Source organism: Eucyclogobius newberryi, unplaced genomic scaffold, assembly GCF_026437365.1.
Source record: "Eucyclogobius newberryi isolate DKJ021-1_F unplaced genomic scaffold, fEucNew1.0.hap1 SCAF_465, whole genome shotgun sequence".
Lineage (NCBI taxonomy): Eukaryota > Metazoa > Chordata > Actinopteri > Gobiiformes > Gobiidae > Eucyclogobius > Eucyclogobius newberryi.
The window spans coordinates 4,160-25,710 of record NW_027316129.1 but is presented as its reverse complement, the minus strand read 5'-3'; the positions used below and the strand labels follow the sequence as shown (position 1 = coordinate 25,710).

General features: G+C 59.7%; 1 protein-coding gene and 1 long non-coding RNA gene across 3 annotated transcripts in view; both read right to left on the bottom strand.

Annotated features, from left to right (window-relative positions):
* Window positions 1–11,187, bottom strand: part of LOC140380411 (uncharacterized) — a 33,224-nt gene extending 22,037 nt beyond the window's left edge. The window contains exons 1-3 of one of the 2 annotated variants that reach the window (XM_072464413.1): window positions 10,901–11,187; window positions 4,874–5,040; window positions 4,599–4,748 (exon numbers count right to left, since the gene is read on the bottom strand). In XM_072464413.1, coding sequence (XP_072320514.1) covers window positions 4,599–4,748; window positions 4,874–4,895 — 172 coding nt within the window. In that variant the 5' untranslated portion in view covers window positions 4,896–5,040; window positions 10,901–11,187. The remainder of the gene's footprint in view (window positions 1–4,598; window positions 4,749–4,873; window positions 5,041–10,900) is intronic. The other variant, XM_072464414.1, reaches the window with a different exon arrangement.
* Window positions 11,188–19,762: 8,575 nt separating this feature from the next.
* On the bottom strand, window positions 19,763–21,078 carry LOC140380410 (uncharacterized). The gene is made up of 2 exons (XR_011931028.1): window positions 20,918–21,078; window positions 19,763–20,118 (listed from the first exon to the last, which is right to left on the bottom strand). It is a non-coding gene; the product is annotated as an uncharacterized lncRNA (long non-coding RNA).
* Window positions 21,079–21,551: the final 473 nt, after the last annotated feature.

The following is a 21,551-nucleotide window of genomic DNA, read 5'->3' as shown; positions in this document are numbered from 1 at the left end:
GGCGTCCTACATGTGTCATGTCCACACGGCGTCCTACATGTGTCATGTCCACACGGCGTCCTACATGTGTCATGTCCACACGGCGTCCTACATGTGTCATGTCCACACGGCGTCCTACATGTGTCATGTCCACACGGCGTCCTACATGTGTCATGTCCACACGGCGTCCTACATGTCATGTCCACACGGCGTCCTACATGTCATGTCCACACGGCGTCCTACATGTGTCATGTCCACACGGCGTCCTACATGTGTCATGTCCACACGGCGTCCTACATGTGTCATGTCCACACAGCGTCCTACATGTGTCATGTCCACACAGCGTCCTACATGTGTCATGTCCACACAGCGTCCTACATGTGTCATGTCCACACAGCGTCCTACATGTGTCATGTCCACACAGCGTCCTACATGTGTCATGTCCACACAGCGTCCTACATGTGTCATGTCCACACAGCGTCCTACATGTGTCATGTCCACACAGCGTCCTACATGTGTCATGTCCACACAGCGTCCTACATGTGTCATGTCCACACAGCGTCCTACATGTGTCATGTCCACACAGCGTCCTACATGTGTCATGTCCACACAGCGTCCTACATGTGTCATGTCCACACAGCGTCCTACATGTGTCATGTCCACACAGCGTCCTACATGTGTCATGTCCACACAGCGTCCTACATGTGTCATGTCCACACAGCGTCCTACATGTGTCATGTCCACACAGCGTCCTACATGTGTCATGTCCACACAGCGTCCTACATGTGTCATGATGTTTTTGACGATGGATTGACAGTGATCAGAACTTTTAGGAGCTTTGGTTACACAATTGACACATTTTTGTATCACAAAAGCTGCGACACAAACACACTTTCGCATTTTGTGATACCGCTTATTCTGAACGCTGTAATGAGCTCTGACAAACGGCTCACTTCAAAGCTCTTCATGTCGTTCTTTCATCTGGTGAAAAATGCTCGTCTTCTGGTGTTTCTGATCTTGAACGTGGCGTTAGGTCGAGTCAGTCTCATAAGTTCATGTTAGTTTCATTATGACAATGATGAAAACTATGAGGAAAGACACAAACTGGGCCAGTGAGAGCGGACACGCCCTTCAGCAGGTTTCTACTGTCACGCGGGCCACGCCCTCACGCCGCTTTAGAGACGACGCACACGAGACACAAACGGGCCACGCCCTCACGCCGCTTTAGAGACGACACACACGAGACACAAACGGGCCACGCCCTCACGCCGCTTTAGAGACGACGCACACGAGACACAAACGGGCCACGCCCTCACGCCGCTTTAGAGACGACGCACACGAGACACAAACGGGCCACGCCCTCACGCCGCTTTAGAGACGACGCACACGAGACACAAACGGGCCACGCCCTCACGCCGCTTTAGAGACGACGCACACGAGACACAAACGGGCCACGCCCTCACGCCGCTTTAGAGACGACACACACGAGACACAAACGGGCCACGCCCTCACGCCGCTTTAGAGACGACACACACGAGACACAGCAGACTGAGCTTTTACTAAAGCCAAAGAGCAGGAGAATCTCCATCATTTATGTTCTATAAGGACACGGCACAAAGAAGAGCTGCAAGATGGAGGACACAAGAGGTCCAACTGAGGGGAGGAGCTCGGGGTACAGCCGCTGCTCTTCCAGCTTATGCCTCCGTGTGGAGGTGTTCATGTCCCAAGGGGAAGAGGCCCTAGGGTAGACCCAGGACACGCTGGAGGGACTACGTCTCTGTCTCTATAGAGATCATTCACCAACGTCACAAAACCACGTGATCGCATACGTTGCCGCCCCCTTGTCCGTCCAGAGTTGCGTTCCTTTGCACTGATAGAGCGTGGAAAGTGATCTCAAAAGTAAATGATGAGTCCACAAACTCCTTGGATGAGCTACACAGAGGTCAATATTTAGATCAATCAACTCAGATCCATATTTGATGCCTAAATCACAGTCTTTGGGATGTCTTGTACCCCGGACATTATCCAAACCTTCTGGTCCCATGGTTCACAAGTCCCAATTTTGAACAGAGGGTCAACGCCTAAATAAAACCGATGTTAATTCTACAGCGTTAATTCTCCGGACCTGGTGGAGCGTGGGGGGATCATGGTGGAGCGTGGGGGATCATGGTGGAGCGTGGGGGATCATGGTGGAGCGTGGGGGATCATGGTGGAGCGTGGTGGAGCGTGGGGGGGATCCTGGTGGAGCGTGGGGGGATCATGGTGGAGCGTGGGGGATCATGGTGGAGCGTGGGGGATCATGGTGGAGCGTGGTGGAGCGTGGGGGGGATCCTGGTGGAGCGTGGGGGGGATCCTGGTGGAGCGTGGGGGGGATCCTGGTGGAGTGTGGGGGATCATGGTGGAGTGTGGGGGGATCATGGTGGAGCGTGGGGGATCATGGTGGAGCGTGGGGGATCATGGTGGAGCGTGGGGGGGATCCTGGTGGAGTGTGGGGGGATCATGGTGGAGCGTGGGGGATCATGGTGGAGTGTGGGGGGATCATGGTGGAGCGTGGGGGATCATGGTGGAGCGTGGGGGATCATGGTGGAGCGTGGGGGATCATGGTGGAGCGTGGTGGAGCGTGGGGGGGATCCTGGTGGAGTGTGGGGGGATCCTGGTGGAGTGTGGGGGGGATCCTGGTGGAGCGTGGGGGGGATCCTGGTGGAGCGTGGGGGGGATCCTGGTGGAGTGTGGGGGGGATCCTGGTGGAGTGTGGGGGGATCGTGGGGGGATCATGGTGGAGCGTGGGGGGGATCCTGGTGGAGCGTGGGGGGGATCCTGGTGGAGTGTGGGGGGATCCTGGTGGAGTGTGGGGGGGATCCTGGTGGAGCGTGGGGGGATCATGGTGGAGCGTGGTGGAGCGTGGGGGGGATCCTGGTGGAGCGTGGGGGGGATCCTGGTGGAGTGTGGGGGGATCGTGGGGGGATCATGGTGGAGCGTGGTGGAGCGTGGGGGGGATCCTGGTGGAGCGTGGGGGGGATCCTGGTGGAGCGTGGGGGGATCCTGGTGGAGCGTGGGGGGATCCTGGTGGAGTGTGGGGGGATCCTGGTGGAGTGTGGGGGGGATCATGGTGGAGCGTGGTGGAGCGTGGGGGGGATCCTGGTGGAGCGTGGGGGGGATCCTGGTGGAGCGTGGGGGGGATCCTGGTGGAGCGTGGGGGGGATCCTGGTGGAGCGTGGGGGGGATCCTGGTGGAGCGTGGGGGGATCCTGGTGGAGTGTGGGGGGATCCTGGTGGAGTGTGGGGGGGATCCTGGTGGAGCGTGGGGGGATCCTGGTGGAGTGTGGGGGGATCGTGGGGGGATCCTGGTGGAGCGTGGGGGGGATCCTGGTGGAGCGTGGGGGGATCCTGGTGGAGCGTGGGGGGGATCCTGGTGGAGCGTGGGGGGATCCTGGTGGAGCGTGGGGGGGATCCTGGTGGAGCGTGGGGGGGATCCTGGTGGAGCGTGGGGGGATCCTGGTGGAGCGTGGGGGGATCCTGGTGGAGCGTGGGGGGATCCTGGTGGAGTGTGGGGGGATCGTGGGGGGATCCTGGTGGAGCGTGGGGGGGATCCTGGTGGAGCGTGGGGGGATCCTGGTGGAGCGTGGGGGGGATCCTGGTGGAGCGTGGGGGGATCCTGGTGGAGCGTGGGGGGATCCTGGTGGAGCGTGGGGGGATCGTGGGGGGGATCCTGGTGGAGCGTGGGGGGGATCCTGGTGGAGCGTGGGGGGGATCCTGGTGGAGCGTGGGGGGATCCTGGTGGAGCGTGGGGGGGATCCTGGTGGAGCGTGGGGGGATCTTGGTGGAGCGTGGGGGGATCCTGGTGGAGTGTGGGGGGATCGTGGGGGGATCCTGGTGGAGTGTGGGGGGATCGTGGGGGGATCCTGGTTGAGCGTGGGGGGATCATGGGGGGATCCTGGTGGAGCGTGGGGGGGATCCTGGTGGAGCGTGGGGGGATCATGGGGGGATCCTGGTGGAGCGTGGGGGGATCATGGGGGGATCCTGGTGGAGCGTGGGGGGATCATGGGGGGATCCTGGTGGAGCGTGGGGGGGATCCTGGTGGAGCGTGGGGGGGATCCTGGGGGGATCCTGGTGGAGCGTGGGGGGATCATGGGGGGATCCTGGTGGAGCGTGGGGGGATCCTGGTGGAGCGTGGGGGGATCCTGGTGGAGCGTGGGGGGATCATGGGGGGGATCCTGGTGGAGCGTGGGGGGATCATGGGGGGGATCCTGGTGGAGCGTGGGGGGATCATGGGGGGGATCCTGGTGGAGCGTGGGGGGATCATGGGGGGGATCCTGGTGGAGCGTGGGGGGATCCTGGTGGAGCGTGGGGGGATCCTGGTGGAGCGTGGGGGGATCATGGTGGAGCGTGGGGGGCGTCGTGTGACGTCACGTGAATGACCTCTATTGCTGTTCACATGTTTCTCTCTTGACACAAACACGTCCCCCAGTGGTGGGACTGGGACACACACCCAGTGGTGGGACTGGGACACAAAAACACGTCCCCAGGTGGTGGGACACAAACACGCCCCCCGGTGGTGGGACACAAACACGCCCCCCGGTGGTGGGACACAAACACGCCCCCCGGTGGTGGGACACGTACCTTTCTTGACCTCGGCGATGACTCGCTCGGTGACTGTCGCCCTCTTTGCTTCTCGACTTTCCAGGTTCACTCGATCTTTCTGCTTCTTTTTACTGGAGGTGTGGTCCATCGGCCCCGCCCTCTGCTGGGACCTGCCCCCTCCGCTGCCCCCTACAGGACAAACAAGATGAATCATGGGGTTTTCTGATGTTCAAATAAGATCCTATTCAGACTAGGGCTAATCGATTCTACAAACACAGGCTCCTTTAGCGGACAGTAGACTCTTTAGGCTGTACCTCCTCCTGCTGGGCGGTCCATCCTCAGGCACTTGGCGCTCAGTGGGCGCCCGTCGCCGCTCTCGCTTCCACTGCTGGGCTCTGAATCCGAGGGTTGCCTCTTTCTGCCCGGGCCGGCTATTTTGGCGATGATTCTGGTGTGAACTCTTCCAGAGCCGAATCAGGACCTGAAAGATGAGAAGGGTTTAAGCAGCTTAAAAAGATTTACCAACGTTGTGGGGCGGGGCCCATTATTCAGCCCAGAAGGTCCAAGAAATACTGCATGTACTGCGAGTACTGCATGTACTGCAAGTACTGCATGTACTGCGAGTACTGCAAGTACTGCGAGTACTGCATGTACTGCATGTACTGCAAGTACTGCGAGTACTGCAAGTACTGCAAGTACTGCATGTACTGCATGTACTGCGAGTACTGCAAGTACTGGAACACCAGACAGTGGCGCAGCTGCACAAGCAGAACATTACAGTCCGTGTCTCATCTGAGCCTAAACCGAAGAAAACAGTTCAGTTTGCATGTTCTGCTTCATAAGAACAGTTCAGTTTGCATGTATGTTCTGCTTCATAAGAACAGTTCAGTTTGCATGTTCTGCTTCATAAGAACAGTTTTCAGTTTGCATGTTCTGCTTCATAAGAACAGTCTTCAGTTTGCATGTTCTGCTTCATAAGAACAGTCTTCAGTTTGCATGTTCTGCTTCATAAGAACAGTCTTCAGTTTGCATGTTCTGCTTCATAAGAACAGTCTTCAGTTTGAATGTTCTGCTTCATAAGAACAGTCTTCAGTTTGAATGTTCTGCTTCATAAGAACAGTTCAGTTTGAATGTTCTGCTTCATAAGAACAGTCTTCAGTTTGCATGTTCTGCTTCATAAGAACAGTCTTCAGTTTGCATGTTCTGCTTCATAAGAACAGTCTTCAGTTTGCATGTTCTGCTTCATAAGAACAGTCTTCAGTTTGCATGTTCTGCTTCATAAGAACAGTCTTCAGTTTGCATGTTCTGCTTCATGAGAACAGTCTTCAGTTTGCATGTTCTGCTTCATAAGAACAGTCTTCAGTTTGCATGTTCTGCTTCATAAGAACAGTCTTCAGTTTGCATGTTCTGCTTCATAAGAACAGTCTTCAGTTTGCATGTTCTGCTTCATAAGAACAGTCTTCAGTTTGCATGTTCTGCTTCATAAGAACGGTTCAGTTTGCATGTTCTGCTTCATAAGAACAGTTCAGTTTGCATGTTCTGCTTCATAAGAACAGTTCAGTTTGCATGTTGTGCTTCATAAGAACAGTTCAGTTTGCATGTTGTGCTTCATAAGAACAGTCTTCAGTTTGAATGTTATGCTTCATAAGAACAGTCTTCAGTTTGCATGTTCTGCTTCATAAGAACAGTCTTCAGTTTGAATGTTCTGCTTCATAAGAACAGTCTTCAGTTTGCATGTTCTGCTTCATAAGAACAGTCTTCAGTTTGCATGTTCTGCTTCATAAGAACAGTTCAGTTTGCATGTTCTGCTTCATAAGAACAGTTCAGTTTGCATGTTCTGCTTCATAAGAACAGTCTTCAGTTTGCATGTTCTGCTTCATAAGAACAGTTCAGTTTGAATGTTCTGCTTCATAAGAACAGTCTTCAGTTTGCATGTTCTGCTTCATAAGAACAGTTCAGTTTGCATGTTCTGCTTCATAAGAACAGTTCAGTTTGCATGTTCTGCTTCATAAGAACAGTTCAGTTTGCATGTTCTGCTTCATAAGAACAGTCTTCAGTTTGCATGTTCTGCTTCATAAGAACAGTCTTCAGTTTGCATGTTCTGCTTCATAAGAACAGTCTTCAGTTTGCATGTTCTGCTTCATAAGAACAGTCTTCAGTTTGCATGTTCTGCTTCATAAGAACAGTCTTCAGTTTGCATGTTCTGCTTCATAAGAACAGTCTTCAGTTTGAATGTTCTGCTTCATAAGAACAGTTCAGTTTGAATGTTCTGCTTCATAAGAACAGTCTTCAGTTTGAATGTTCTGCTTCATAAGAACAGTCTTCAGTTTGAATGTTCTGCTTCATAAGAACAGTCTTCAGTTTGCATGTTCTGCTTCATAAGAACAGTCTTCAGTTTGCATGTTCTGCTTCATAAGAACAGTCTTCAGTTTGCATGTTCTGCTTCATAAGAACAGTCTTCAGTTTGCATGTTCTGCTTCATAAGAACAGTTCAGTTTGCATGTTCTGCTTCATAAGAACAGTTCAGTTTGCATGTTCTGCTTCATAAGAACAGTCTTCAGTTTGCATGTTCTGCTTCATAAGAACAGTTCAGTTTGCATGTTCTGCTTCATAAGAACAGTTCAGTTTGCATGTTCTGCTTCATAAGAACAGTCTTCAGTTTGCATGTTCTGCTTCATAAGAACAGTCTTCAGTTTGCATGTTCTGCTTCATAAGAACAGTCTTCAGTTTGCATGTTCTGCTTCATAAGAACAGTTCAGTTTGAATGTTCTGCTTGGCCCTGCTTCAAGTTACATCTTCTGCTTTACCCGAGGCCGGGTCGCGGGGGCATCAGTCTGAGCAGGGACTCCCAGACTTCCCTCTCCCCAGACACTTCCTCCTGCTCCTCCCGGGGCGTCCCCAGACCAGCCCAGAGACATAGTCCCTCCAGCGTGTCCTGGGTCTTCCCCGCGAGGCTTCGGAACAGATGCCCGAGCCACCATCTTGTCCTTTGGGTCATTAAAGCTCATGACCATAGGTCAGGGCAGGACGGAGTGACCGGTGACACAAGACACAGTGCCTGAAGTCGAGACGTGAAAACTACAATATGATGAGATCATGGGTTCGATTCCCGGGCCAGACTCTGCAGCTCAAAGGATTTAAGAGTGATACTCGAGTAATGCAAATACTTCTCCTTCTGTTTCCATTGTAAATGTAACTTTATTTAAATGTAACTTTAACAGGTTTATGTTTATGGGACTCTTATTGTGACACAGGAAGTGACATCAGCGACACAAGAAGCTTTCTGCCATCTCACCTGAGCTACACACGACCAGCACTTTGAACCTCCTGATCCAGGTCTTCTTCTGATCCAGGTCTTCTTCTGATCCAGGTCTTCTTCTGATCCAGGTCTTCTTCTGATCCAGGTCTTCTTCTGATCCAGGTCTTCTTCTGATCCAGGTCTTCTTCTGATCCAGGTCTTCTTCTGATCCAGGTCTTCTTCTGATCCAGGTCTTCTTCTGATCCAGGTCTTCTTCTGATCCAGGTCTTCTTCTGATCCAGGTCTTCTTCTGATCCAGGTCTTCTCTTCTTCACTCCATATTAGACCAGACCTTCTCAAAAAAGTACTGCTGTAAGTACTGCTGTAAGTACTGCTGTAAGTACTGCTGTAGGTACTGCTGTAAGTACTGCTGTAAGTACTGCTGTAGGTACTGCTGTAGGTACTGCTGTAAGTACTGCTGTAGGTACTGCTGTAGGTACTGATGTAAGTACTGATGTAAGTACTGCTGTAGGTACTGCTGTAAGTACTGATGTAGGTACTGCTGTAAGTACTGCTGTAGGTACTGATGTAAGTACTGCTGTAGGTACTGCTGTAAGTACTGCTGTAGGTACTGCTGTAGGTACTGCTGTAGGTACTGCTGTAGGTACTGCTGTAGGTACTGCTGTAGGTACTGCTGTAAGTACTGCTGTAGGTACTGATGTAAGTACTGCTGTAGGTACTGCTGTAAGTACTGCTGTAGGTACTGCTGTAAGTACTGCTGTAGGTACTGCTGTAGGTACTGCTGTAAGTACTGCTGTAGGTACTGCTGTAAGTACTGCTGTAAGTACTGCTGTAGGTACTGCTGTAGGTACTGCTGTAAGTACTGCTGTAGGTACTGCTGTAGGTACTGCTGTAAGTACTGCTGTAGGTACTGCTGTAGGTACTGCTGTAAGTACTGCTGTAAGTACTGCTGTAGGTACTGCTGTAGGTACTGCTGTAAGTACTGCTGTAAGTACTGCTGTAAGTACTGCTGTAGGTACTGCTGTAGGTACTGCTGTAGGTACTGCTGTAGGTACTGCTGTAAGTACTGATGTAGGTACTGCTGTAAGTACTGCTGTAGGTACTGCTGTAGGTACTGCTGTAGGTACTGCTGTAGGTACTGCTGTAGGTACTGCTGTAGGTACTGCTGTAAGTACTGCTGTAGGTACTGCTGTAAGTACTGCTGTAAGTACTGCTGTAGGTACTGCTGTAGGTACTGCTGTAGGTACTGCTGTAAGTACTGCTGTAAGTACTGCTGTAAGTACTGCTGTAGGTACTGCTGTAGGTACTGCTGTAGGTACTGCTGTAGGTACTGCTGTAGGTACTGCTGTAAGTACTGATGTAAGTACTGATGTAAGTACTGCTGTAAGTACTGCTGTAAGTACTGCTGTAAGTACTGCTGTAAGTACTGCTGTAAGTACTGATGTAGGTACTGCTGTAAGTACTGCTGTAAGTACTGCTGTAAGTACTGCTGTAGGTACTGCTGTAGGTACTGCTGTAGGTACTGCTGTAGGTACTGCTGTAAGTACTGCTGTAAGTACTGCTGTAAGTACTGCTGTAAGTACTGCTGTAAGTACTGCTGTAGGTACTGCTGTAGGTACTGCTGTAAGTACTGCTGTAAGTACTGATGTAAGTACTGATGTAAGTACTGCTGTAAGTACTGTTGTAAGTACTGCTGTAAGTACTGCTGTAAGTACTGCTGTAAGTACTGCTGTAAGTACTGCTGTAGGTACTGCTGTAAGTACTGCTGTAAGTACTGCTGTAAGTACTGCTGTAGGTACTGCTGTAAGTACTGCTGTAAGTACTGCTGTAAGTACTGCTGTAGGTACTGCTGTAAGTACTGCTGTAAGTACTGCTGTAAGTACTGCTGTAGGTACTGCTGTAGGTACTGCTGTAAGTACTGCTGTAAGTACTGCTGTAGGTACTGCTGTAAGTACTGCTGTAGGTACTGCTGTAAGTACTGCTGTAAGTACTGCTGTAAGTACTGCTGTAGGTACTGCTGTAAGTACTGCTGTAAGTACTGCTGTAAGTACTGCTGTAGGTACTGCTGTAAGTACTGCTGTAGGTACTGCTGTAAGTACTGCTGTAAGTACTGCTGTAAGTACTACGTTTCAAGAAGACGTACTCAGCATATTTGCATTTACGTACGTGTATTTTACGTGCATTTAGCGCCACCTCCTCGTCACAGTCTTTTTCTTCTGCCAGACTTTATTCCTCAGACTATTCCACCCAGACTGCCTTATGCGTGGATCTGACTCGTACCTCTGCCTTTATGATTCATCGTCTTCAAAGTCCAAGGGCTCAAAGTGAACGGAATGGAGCGGACGCAGGTTCTTTAGCATAAGAGCGACGTGGTCACATGAGCGTCAGGAGCGGCGAGAAGGTCAGAACTGATGGTCAAGAGTTCAGTGTCATTCAACCACCGTCAGAGCCAGAACAAGGATGACCATGTGTCCGGCTCATCACCGTGGCAACACTTTTATCCTTATGAGCGTTTATTTCTCCTTCTGCAGCACAAACATGAACTGTAGCTGCAACTGGACAGAGCCGTGCTAACGTGACAGGCCCAGGTCACAGCGCGGTGTCAGATGACCTTTGACCTTTGTTAGATAACACTCACGTCACAAATGAAACCAAAACCAAACAGTCATGTCATGTCATATATATATATATATATATATATATTTATTTATTTCTGCCCTGTCTTGCGTGTCACGTGAGCAGGTTAAACGTGTTTCGTGCTCGAGACTCACAAATAAACAAATGACGTGAACATGAGACATTATGACGTTATTTCACGTTGAACACGATCTGAAACACCACGTGACACAGCGAAAGCACGAAATACACGTTATAACTATAAAGATGACGTTTGTGTTCGGAAGAGTTTAAGGAGATTACGGCTTTTCTTCCAGAAGCTACAGCTGAAGCTAACGTTAGCTCTTGTGTATGCTAATGCTAATGCTAGCGGAGGCACAGTTTGGACATAAAACACTTTGACCGCGACATTAAACCGTGACATGCGTCTGACCAGCGGCTCTGTTCGGAGCTGGACCCGGGGAACACGCGTCACTTACGGGGGGACAGTGTGGAGACGAAGGCCGGAGCACCGCAGCTGATCCCCGGGGCTGTGAGCCGCTTTCCGCCGCAGGCCGCAGCTCCTCCGCCGCTCCGGGACGTGGAGCTCCGGGACGTGGAGCTCCGGGACTCGGGACCACGCGCGTTACCCGGGGCTCGGGCGGCACATTTTCCTCCCGCGGGTAAATTAACAGTTTGTCATTAGTTTGAGTTTAGTCCTTTAATGTGTGGAGCGGGAGCGCGCACTCTGCCGGCTGCGCGGTCACGTCTTCTTCTTCTTCTTCTTCTTGTGGTTCCTTGGCGCGCGGCAGTAGGTGCATTACCGCCCCCTGCTGGGCTGGAGTAGCGCCCCCTGCTGGGCTGGAGTACACTTCAGTACAGTCCCACCTTCCTCTTCAGTTTGATCTCCTTTAGGAGCTTTAATAAAGCCTCACGTTCCCCGTCTGGTCTTTTCAGTATAATATACTTATTATGTCTTAAACTGAACACTTCGTCTGCATCGTACCTCCTCCTGCATCGTACCTCCTCCTGCATCGTACCTCCTCCTGCATCGTACCTCCTCCTGCATCGTACCTCCTCCTGCATCGTACCTCCTCCTGCATCGTACCTCCTCCTGCATCGCTGACACGTTCCACTGTCTTTAGGCCCCCTCCCTCCCCCCTCTCCCCCCCTCCCTCCCCCCGTAGGCCCCCTCCCTCCCCCCGTAGGCCCCCTCCCTCCCCCGTAGGCCCCCTATCTCCCCCCTCTCCCCCCCGTAGGCCCCCTCTCTCCCCCCTAGGCCCCCCTCTCTCCCCCCATAGGCCCCCTCTCTCCCCCCGTAGGCCCCCCTCTCCCCCTCTCTCCCCCGTAGGCCCCCCTCTCTCCCCCCGTAGGCCCCCTCCCTCCCTCCGTAGGCCCCCTATCTCCCCCCTATCTCCCCCGTAGGCCCCCTCTCTCCCCCCTCTCCCCCCGTAGGCCCCCTCTCTCCCCCAGCTCTCCCCCCGTAGGCCCCCTCCCTTCCCCCGTAGGCCCCCCTCTCTCCCCCCGTAGGCCCCCTCCCTCCCCCCGTAGGCCCCCTATCTCCCCCCTATCTCCCCCGTAGGCCCCCTCTCTCCCCCCTCTCCCCCCGTAGGCCCCCTCTCTCCCCCCTCTCTCCCCCCGTAGGCCCCCTCTCTCCCCCAGCTCTCCCCCCGTAGGCCCCCTCCCTTCCCCCGTAGGCCCCCCTCTCTCCCCCCGTAGGCCCCCTCCCCCCGTAGGCCCCCCTCTCTCCCCCGTAGGCCCCCCTCTCCCCCGTAGGCCCCTCTCTCCCTCCGTAGGCCCCCCTCTCTCCCCCCTCTATCCCCCCGTAGGCCCCTCTCTCCCCCGTAGGCCCCCTCTCTCCCCCCTCTCTCCCCCCGTAGGCCCCCCTCTCCCCCGTAGGCCCCCTCTCTCCCCCCTCTCTCCCTCCGTAGGCCCCCTCTCTCCCCCCTCTCTCCCCCGTAGGCCCCCTCTCTCCCCCTCTCCCCCCCCGTAGGCCCCCTCTCCCCCGTAGGCCCCCCCTCTCCCCCCTCTCTCCCTCCGTAGGCCCCCTCTCTCCCCCTCTCTCCCCCCGTAGGCCCCTCTCTCCCTCCGTAGGCCCCCTCTCTCCCCCCTCTCTCCCCCCGTAGGCCCCCCTCTCCCCCGTAGGCCCCCTCTCTCCCCCCTCTCTCCCTCCGTAGGCCCCCCCTCTCCCCCTCTCTCCCCCCGTAGGCCCCTCTCTCCCTCCGTAGGCCCCCTCTCTCCCCCCTCTCTCCCCCCGTAGGCCCCTCTCTCCCTCCGTAGGCCCCCTCTCTCCCCCTCTCTCCCCCCGTAGGCCCCTCTCTCCCTCCGTAGGCCCCCTCTCTCCCCCCTCTCTCCCCCCGTAGGCCCCTCTCTCCCCCGTAGGCCCCCTCTCTCCCCCCTCTCTCCCCCCGTAGGCCCCCCTCTCCCCCGTAGGCCTCCCTCTCTCCCCCCGTAGGCCCCCCTCTCCCCCGTAGGCCCCTCTCTCCCTCCGTAGGCCCCCCTCTCTCCCCCTCTATCCCCCCGTAGGCCCCTCTCTCCCCCGTAGGCCCCCTCTCTCCCCCCTCTCCCCCCCGTAGGCCCCTCTCTCCCCCGTAGGCCCCCTCTCTCCCCCCTCCCTCCCCCCGTAGGCCCCCCTCTCCCCCGTAGGCCCCCTCTCTCCCCCTCTCTCCCTCCGTAGGCCCCCTCTCTCCCCCTCTCTCCCCCGTAGGCCCCCTCTCTCCCCCTCTCTCCCCCCGTAGGCCCCCCTCTCCCCCGTAGGCCCCCCCTCTCTCCCTCCGTAGGCCCCCTCTCTCCCCCTCTCTCCCCCGTAGGCCCCTCTCTCCCTCCGTAGGCCCCCTCTCTCCCCCCTCTCTCCCCCCGTAGGCCCCCCTCTCCCCCGTAGGCCCCCTCTCCCCCCCTCTCTCCCTCCGTAGGCCCCCTCTCTCCCCCTCTCTCCCCCCGTAGGCCCCTCTCTCCCTCCGTAGGCCCCCTCTCCCCCCCCTCTCTCCCCCCGTAGGCCCCTCTCTCCCTCCGTAGGCCCCCTCTCTCCCCCTCTCTCCCCCCGTAGGCCCCTCTCTCCCTCCGTAGGCCCCCTCTCTCCCCCCTCTCTCCCCCCGTAGGCCCCCCTCTCCCCCGTAGGCCCCCTCTCTCCCCCCTCTCACCCCCCGTAGGCCCCCCTCTCCCCCGTAGGCCCCCTCTCTCCCCCTCTCTCCCTCCGTAGGCCCCCTCTCTCCCCCCTCTCTCCCCCGTAGGCCCCCTCTCTCCCCCTCTCTCCCCCCGTAGGCCCCCCTCTCCCCCGTAGGCCCCCCCTCTCCCCCCTCTCTCCCTCCGTAGGCCCCCTCTCTCCCCCTCTCTCCCCCCGTAGGCCCCCCTCTCCCCCGTAGGCCCCCTCTCTCCCCCCTCTCTCCCCCCGTAGGCCCCTCTCTCCCCCCGTAGGCCCCTCTCTCCCTCCGTAGGCCCCCTCTCTCCCCCCTCTCTCCCCCCGTAGGCCCCTCTCTCCCCCCGTAGGCCCCTCTCTCCCTCCGTAGGCCCCCTCTCTCCCCCCTCTCTCCCCCCGTAGGCCCCTCTCTCCCCCCGTAGGCCCCCCTCTCCCCCCTCTCTCCCCCGTAGGCCCCCTCTCTCCCCCCTCTCTCCCCCCGTAGGCTCCCCTCTCCCCCGTAGGCCCCCCTCTCTCCCCCCGTAGGCCCCCCTCTCCCCCGTAGGCCCCTCTCTCCCTCCGTAGGCCCCCCTCTCTCCCCCTCTCTCCCCCCGTAGGCCCCCCTCTCCCCCGTAGGCCCCCTCTCTCCCCCCTCTCTCCCCCGTAGGCCCCCTCTCTCCCCCTCTCTCCCCCGTAGGCCCCCTCTCTCCCCCTCTCTCCCCCCGTAGGCCCCCCTCTCCCCCGTAGGCCCCCTCTCTCCCCCTCTCCCTCCGTAGGCCCCCTCTCTCCCCCTCTCTCCCCCCGTAGGCCCCTCTCTCCCTCCGTAGGCCCCCTCTCTCCCCCTCTCTCTCCCCCGTAGGCCCCTCTCTCCCTCCGTAGGCCCCCTCTCTCCCCCCTCTCTCCCCCCGTAGGCCCCTCTCTCCCTCCGTAGGCCCCCTCTCTCCCCCCTCTCTCCCCCGTAGGCCCCCCTCTCCCCCGTAGGCCCCTCTCTCCCTCCGTAGGCCCCCTCTCTCCCCCCTCTCTCCCCCCGTAGGCCCCCCTCTCCCCCGTAGGCCCCCTCTCTCCCCCCTCTCTCCCTCCGTAGGCCCCCTCTCTCCCCCTCTCTCCCCCGTAGGCCCCCTCTCTCCCCCTCTCTCCCCCCGTAGGCCCCCCTCTCCCCCGTAGGCCCCCCTCTCCCCCCTCTCTCCCTCCGTAGGCCCCCTCTCTCCCCCTCTCTCCCCCCGTAGGCCCCTCTCTCCCTCCGTAGGCCCCCTCTCTCCCCCCGTAGGCCCCCCTCTCCCCCGTAGGTCCCCTCTCTCCCCCCTCTCCCTCCGTAGGCCCCCTCTCTCCCCCCTCTCTCCCCCCGTAGGCCCCTCTCTCCCTCCGTAGGCCCCCTCTCTCCCCCCTCTCTCCCCCCGTAGGCCCCTCTCTCCCTCCGTAGGCCCCCTCTCTCCCCCCCTCTCCCCCCGTAGGCCCCCCTCTCCCCCGTAGGCCCCCTCTCTCCCCCCTCTCTCCCCCCGTAGGCCCCTCTCTCCCCCGTAGGCCCCCTCTCTCCCCCCTCTCTCCCCCCATAGGCCCCCCTCTCCCCCGTAGGCCCCCTCTCTCCCCCCTCTCTCCCCCCGTAGGCCCCTCTCTCCCTCCGTAGGCCCCCTCTCTCCCCCTCTCTCCCCCCGTAGGCCCCCCCCTCCCCCGTAGGCCCCCTCTCCCCCCCCTCTCTCCCCCCGTAGGCCCCTCTCTCCCCCGTAGGCCCCCTCTCTCCCCCCTCTCTCCCCCCATAGGCCCCCCTCTCCCCCGTAGGCCCCCTCTCTCCCCCTCTCTTCCCCCGTAGGCCCCTCTCTCCCTCCGTAGGCCCCCTCTCCCCCCTCTCTCCCCCGTAGGCCCCTCTCTCCCCCGTAGGCCCCCTCTCTCCCCCTCTCTCCCCCCATAGGCCCCCCTCTCCCCCGTAGGCCCCCCCTCTCCCCCCGTAGGCCCCTCTCTCCCCCCGTAGGCCCCCCTCTCCCCCCTCTCTCCCTCCGTAGGCCCCCTCTCTCCCCCTCTCTCCCCCGTAGGCCCCCTCTCTCCCCCCTCTCTCCCCCCGTAGGCTCCCCTCTCCCCCGTAGGCCCCCCTCTCTCCCCCCGTAGGCCCCCCTCTCCCCCGTAGGCCCCTCTCTCCCTCCGTAGGCCCCCCTCTCTCCCCCTCTCTCCCCCCGTAGGCCCCCCTCTCCCCCGTAGGCCCCCTCTCTCCCCCCTCTCTCCCCCGTAGGCCCCTCTCTCCCCCTCTCTCCCCTGTAGGCCCCCTCTCTCCCCCTCTCTCCCCCCGTAGGCCCCCCTCTCCCCCGTAGGCCCCCTCTCTCCCCCTCTCCCTCCGTAGGCCCCCTCTCTCCCCCTCTCTCCCCCCGTAGGCCCCTCTCTCCCTCCGTAGGCCCCCTCTCTCCCCCTCTCTCTCCCCCGTAGGCCCCTCTCTCCCTCCGTAGGCCCCCTCTCTCCCCCCTCTCTCCCCCCGTAGGCCCCTCTCTCCCTCCGTAGGCCCCCTCTCTCCCCCCTCTCTCCCCCCGTAGGCCCCCCTCTCCCCCGTAGGCCCCTCTCTCCCTCCGTAGGCCCCCTCTCTCCCCCCTCTCTCCCCCCGTAGGCCCCCCTCTCCCCCGTAGGCCCCCTCTCTCCCCCCTCTCTCCCTCCGTAGGCCCCCCCTCTCCCCCTCTCTCCCCCGTAGGCCCCCTCTCTCCCCCTCTCTCCCCCCGTAGGCCCCCCTCTCCCCCGTAGGCCCCCCTCTCCCCCCTCTCTCCCTCCGTAGGCCCCCTCTCTCCCCCTCTCTCCCCCCGTAGGCCCCTCTCTCCCTCCGTAGGCCCCCTCTCTCCCCCCGTAGGCCCCCCTCTCCCCCGTAGGCCCCCTCTCTCCCCCCTCTCCATCCGTAGGCCCCCTCTCTCCCCCTCTCTCCCCCCGTAGGCCCCTCTCTCCCTCCGTAGGCCCCCTCTCTCCCCCCGTAGGCCCCCCTCTCCCCCGTAGGCCCCCTCTCTCCCCCCTCTCCATCCGTAGGCCCCCTCTCTCCCCCTCTCTCCCCCTCTCTCCCCCTGTAGGCCCCTTTCTCCCTCCGTAGGCCCCCTCTCTCCCCCCTCTCTCCCCCCGTAGGCCCCTCTCTCCCTCCGTAGGCCCCCTCTCTCCCCCCGTAGGCCCCTCTCTCCCTCCGTAGGCCCCCTCTCTCCCCCCTCTCCCCCCGTAGGCCCCCCTCTCCCCCGTAGGCCCCCTCTCTCCCCCCTCTCTCCCCCCGTAGGCCCCCCTCTCCCCCGTAGGCCCCCTCTCTCCCCCCTCTCTCCCCCCGTAGGCCCCTCTCTCCCTCCGTAGGCCCCCTCTCTCCCCCCTCTCTCCCCCCGTAGGCCCCCCTCTCCCCCGTAGGCCCCCTCTCCCCCCCCTCTCTCCCCCCGTAGGCCCCTCTCTCCCCCGTAGGCCCCCTCTCTCCCCCCTCTCTCCCCCCATAGGCCCCCCTCTCCCCCGTAGGCCCCCTCTCTCCCCCTCTCTTCCCCCGTAGGCCCCTCTCTCCCTCCGTAGGCCCCCTCTCCCCCCTCTCTCCCCCCGTAGGCCCCTCTCTCCCCCGTAGGCCCCCTCTCTCCCCCTCTCTCCCCCCATAGGCCCCCCTCTCCCCCGTAGGCCCCCCTCTCTCCCCCCGTAGGCCCCTCTCTCCCCCCGTAGGCCCCCCTCTCCCCCGTAGGCCCCCTCTCCCCCCTCTCTCCCCCCGTAGGCCCCTCTCTCCCCCGTAGGCCCCCTCTCTCCCCCCTCTCTCCCCCCATAGGCCCCCCTCTCCCCCGTAGGCCCCCTCTCTCCCCCTCTCTTCCCCCGTAGGCCCCTCTCTCCCTCCGTAGGCCCCCTCTCCCCCCTCTCTCCCCCCGTAGGCCCCTCTCTCCCCCGTAGGCCCCCTCTCTCCCCCTCTCTCCCCCCATAGGCCCCCCTCTCCCCCGTAGGCCCCCCTCTCTCCCCCCGTAGGCCCCTCTCTCCCCCCGTAGGCCCCCCTCTCCCCCCTCTCTCCCTCCGTAGGCCCCCTCTCTCCCCCTCTCTCTCCCCCGTAGGCCCCTCTCTCCCTCCGTAGGCCCCCTCTCTCCCCCCTCTCTCCCCCCGTAGGCCCCTCTCTCCCTCCGTAGGCCCCCTCTCTCCCCCCTCTCTCCCCCCGTAGGCCCCCTCTCTCCCCCCGTAGGCCCCCCTCTCCCCCCGTAGGCCCCCTCTCTCCCCCCTCTCTCCCCCCGTAGGCCCCCCTCTCCCCCGTAGGCCCCCTCTCTCCCCCCTCTCTCCCTCCGTAGGCCCCCCCTCTCCCCCTCTCTCCCCCGTAGGCCCCCTCTCTCCCCCTCTCTCCCCCCGTAGGCCCCCCTCTCCCCCGTAGGCCCCCCTCTCCCCCCTCTCTCCCTCCGTAGGCCCCCTCTCTCCCCCTCTCTCCCCCCGTAGGCCCCTCTCTCCCTCCGTAGGCCCCCTCTCTCCCCCCGTAGGCCCCCCTCTCCCCCGTAGGCCCCCTCTCTCCCCCCTCTCCATCCGTAGGCCCCCTCTCTCCCCCTCTCTCCCCCCGTAGGCCCCTCTCTCCCTCCGTAGGCCCCCTCTCTCCCCCCGTAGGCCCCCCTCTCCCCCGTAGGCCCCCTCTCTCCCCCCTCTCCATCCGTAGGCCCCCTCTCTCCCCCTCTCTCCCCCTCTCTCCCCCTGTAGGCCCCTTTCTCCCTCCGTAGGCCCCCTCTCTCCCCCCTCTCTCCCCCCGTAGGCCCCTCTCTCCCTCCGTAGGCCCCCTCTCTCCCCCCGTAGGCCCCTCTCTCCCTCCGTAGGCCCCCTCTCTCCCCCCCTCTCCCCCCGTAGGCCCCCCTCTCCCCCGTAGGCCCCCTCTCTCCCCCCTCTCTCCCCCCGTAGGCCCCCCTCTCCCCCGTAGGCCCCCTCTCTCCCCCCTCTCTCCCCCCGTAGGCCCCTCTCTCCCTCCGTAGGCCCCCTCTCTCCCCCCTCTCTCCCCCCGTAGGCCCCCCTCTCCCCCGTAGGCCCCCTCTCCCCCCCCTCTCTCCCCCCGTAGGCCCCTCTCTCCCCCGTAGGCCCCCTCTCTCCCCCCTCTCTCCCCCCATAGGCCCCCCTCTCCCCCGTAGGCCCCCTCTCTCCCCCTCTCTTCCCCCGTAGGCCCCTCTCTCCCTCCGTAGGCCCCCTCTCCCCCCTCTCTCCCCCCGTAGGCCCCTCTCTCCCCCGTAGGCCCCCTCTCTCCCCCTCTCTCCCCCCATAGGCCCCCCTCTCCCCCGTAGGCCCCCCTCTCTCCCCCCGTAGGCCCCTCTCTCCCCCCGTAGGCCCCCCTCTCCCCCGTAGGCCCCCTCTCCCCCCTCTCTCCCCCCGTAGGCCCCTCTCTCCCCCGTAGGCCCCCTCTCTCCCCCCTCTCTCCCCCATAGGCCCCCCTCTCCCCCGTAGGCCCCCTCTCTCCCCCTCTCTTCCCCCGTAGGCCCCTCTCTCCCTCCGTAGGCCCCCTCTCCCCCCTCTCTCCCCCCGTAGGCCCCTCTCTCCCCCGTAGGCCCCCTCTCTCCCCCTCTCTCCCCCCGTAGGCCCCCCTCTCCCCCCTCTCTCCCTCCGTAGGCCCCCTCTCTCCCCCTCTCTCCCCCCATAGGCCCCCCTCTCCCCCGTAGGCCCCCCTCTCTCCCCCCGTAGGCCCCTCTCTCCCCCCGTAGGCCCCCCTCTCCCCCCTCTCTCCCTCCGTAGGCCCCCTCTCTCCCCCTCTCTCCCCCCGTAGGCCCCTTTGTTGAGAAACAGAGCCTGGACATGTTTGTGGTTCATGAGCTTTTATTCTTTGGTGGTTCAACACACAGAGCACCACCTGCTGGTCACTGCTGGTCACTGCTTTCACTTCTGCTTCATTAAAACAGTTGATGTACTTCCTCCTTTTTAAGCAGTCATAACTCTGCCCCACCTTGTGATGTCATCAGGTGGTGCTCCTCTGTGTTTCTAAAGTCCTTTCACTCACGTCACATGATTTTATTCAAACAGAGAATCAAACGTTTATGTTTATTCTTCATATTCAGTGTGAAATCTGATTATTTATGATAAAAGACATTTTTAATAAATGAACGTCTGAAACGTTTAAGATGCAAGTCCTGGTCCTGGTCCTGGTCCTGGTCCTGGTCCTGGTCTCAGTCCTGGTCCTGGTCCTGGTCCTGGTCCTGGTTCTGGTCTCAGTCCTGGTCCTGGTCCTGGTCCTGGTCCTGGTCCTGGTCCTGGTTCTGGTCTCAGTCCTGGTCCTGGTCCTGGTCCTGGTCCTGGTCCTGGTCCTGGTCCTGGTCCTGGTCTCAGTCCTGGTCCTGGTCCTGGTCCTGGTCCTGGTCCTGGTCCTGGTTCTGGTCCTGGTCCTGGTCCTGGTCCTGGTCCTGGTTCTGGTCTCAGTCCTGGTCCTGGTCCTGGTCCTGGTCCTGGTCCTGGTCCTGGTCTCAGTCCTGGTCCTGGTCCTGGTCCTGGTCCTGGTCCTGGTTCTGGTCTCAGTCCTGGTCCTGGTCCTGGTCCTGTCTGTTATTGGCAGGTGTTGTAGATCTGGATCTGTTTGTTGATGTCCTGGAGGATGTCCTTCATCTTGTCCTCCAGACCATCGAGCTGTCCCGCTTTTCCCTCCAGTTTCTTCTGGTTTTCCTCATAATTCTGCTCCAGTTCTGCCCAAACCAAAGTGTGAAGTGATCGAGCAGAAACAGAACGGACAAAGAATCCCACTGGGGTGAGGCCACACCCACCGGAGTGAGGCCACACCCACCGGAGTGAGGCCACACCCACCGGGATGAGGCCACACCCACCGGAGTGAGGCCACACCCACCGGAGTGAGGCCACACCCACCGGGGTGAGGCCACACCCACTGGGGTGAGGCCACACCCACCGGGATGAGGCCACACCCACTGGGGTGAGGCCACACCCACCGGGATGAGGCCACACCCACTGGGGTGAGGCCACACCCACTGGGGTGAGGCCACACCCACTGGGGTGAGGCCACACCCACCGGAGTGAGGCCACACCCGCCGGGATGAGGCCACACCCACTGGGGTGAGGCCACACCCACTGGGGTGAGGCCACACCCACTGGGGTGAGGCCACACCCACCGGAGTGAGGCCACACCCACCGGGATGAGGCCACACCCGCCGGGGTGAGGCCACACCCGCCGGGACGACCTTCTCTTTCCCTTCATTTGAATGTATTTAGTAGATTATAAGTGCAAACATATTGCTCCTCTGTGTTTTTAAAGGCCATTCACTCAAGGTTTGACTGGTGCATAGCATTTATAACACTTTATAGTTCTTATTCTTTATTGATGATGATAAAAAGTGGTGTTAAGGAAGCAAAAAGCAGAGATTGTTCATGTTAGCAGCTATTGTTTTAGCCTCATTTACTGCTCTCACTGCTTGGTCTGTAACAGTTTGGACAAGGTGGCGGTTTGTGTTGTGAGTCTGGGACAGTCCAAACCTGCGAGTCGGCTGAGCTTGGCCTGAGCGTCCTGCAGCAGCGCTTTGGCTTCCTCCCTCATACTCTCCGCTTTCCTCTTGGCCTCCAGCACGGCCTTGGCCTTAGTGTCCACTCGCTGCTGCACCTCGTGGTATTTATCGGTCAGCTGACCGTCCAGAATCTGAGCAGGAAGAAAAAACACCGACATTTTCAGGAACTCATGCTCTGAAGCAGGAACTGGTAATGTGGCAGTATTATGGCGGTATTATGGCAGTATTATGGCGGTATTATGGTGGTATTATGGTGGTATTATGGCGGTATTATGGTGGTATTATGGTGGTATTATGGCGGTATTATGGTGGTATTATGGTGGTATTATGGTGGTATTATGGTGGTATTATGGCGGTATTATGGCAGTATTATGGCAGTATTATGGCAGTATTATGGCAGTATTATGGCAGTATTATGGTGGTATTATGGCGGTATTATGGCAGTATTATGGCAGTATTATGGTGGTATTATGGCGGTATTATGGTGGTATTATGGTGGTATTATGGCGGTATTATGGCAGTATTATGGCAGTATTATGGCAGTATTATGGCAGTAATATGGTGGTATTATGGCGGTATTATGGCAGTATTATGGCAGTATTATG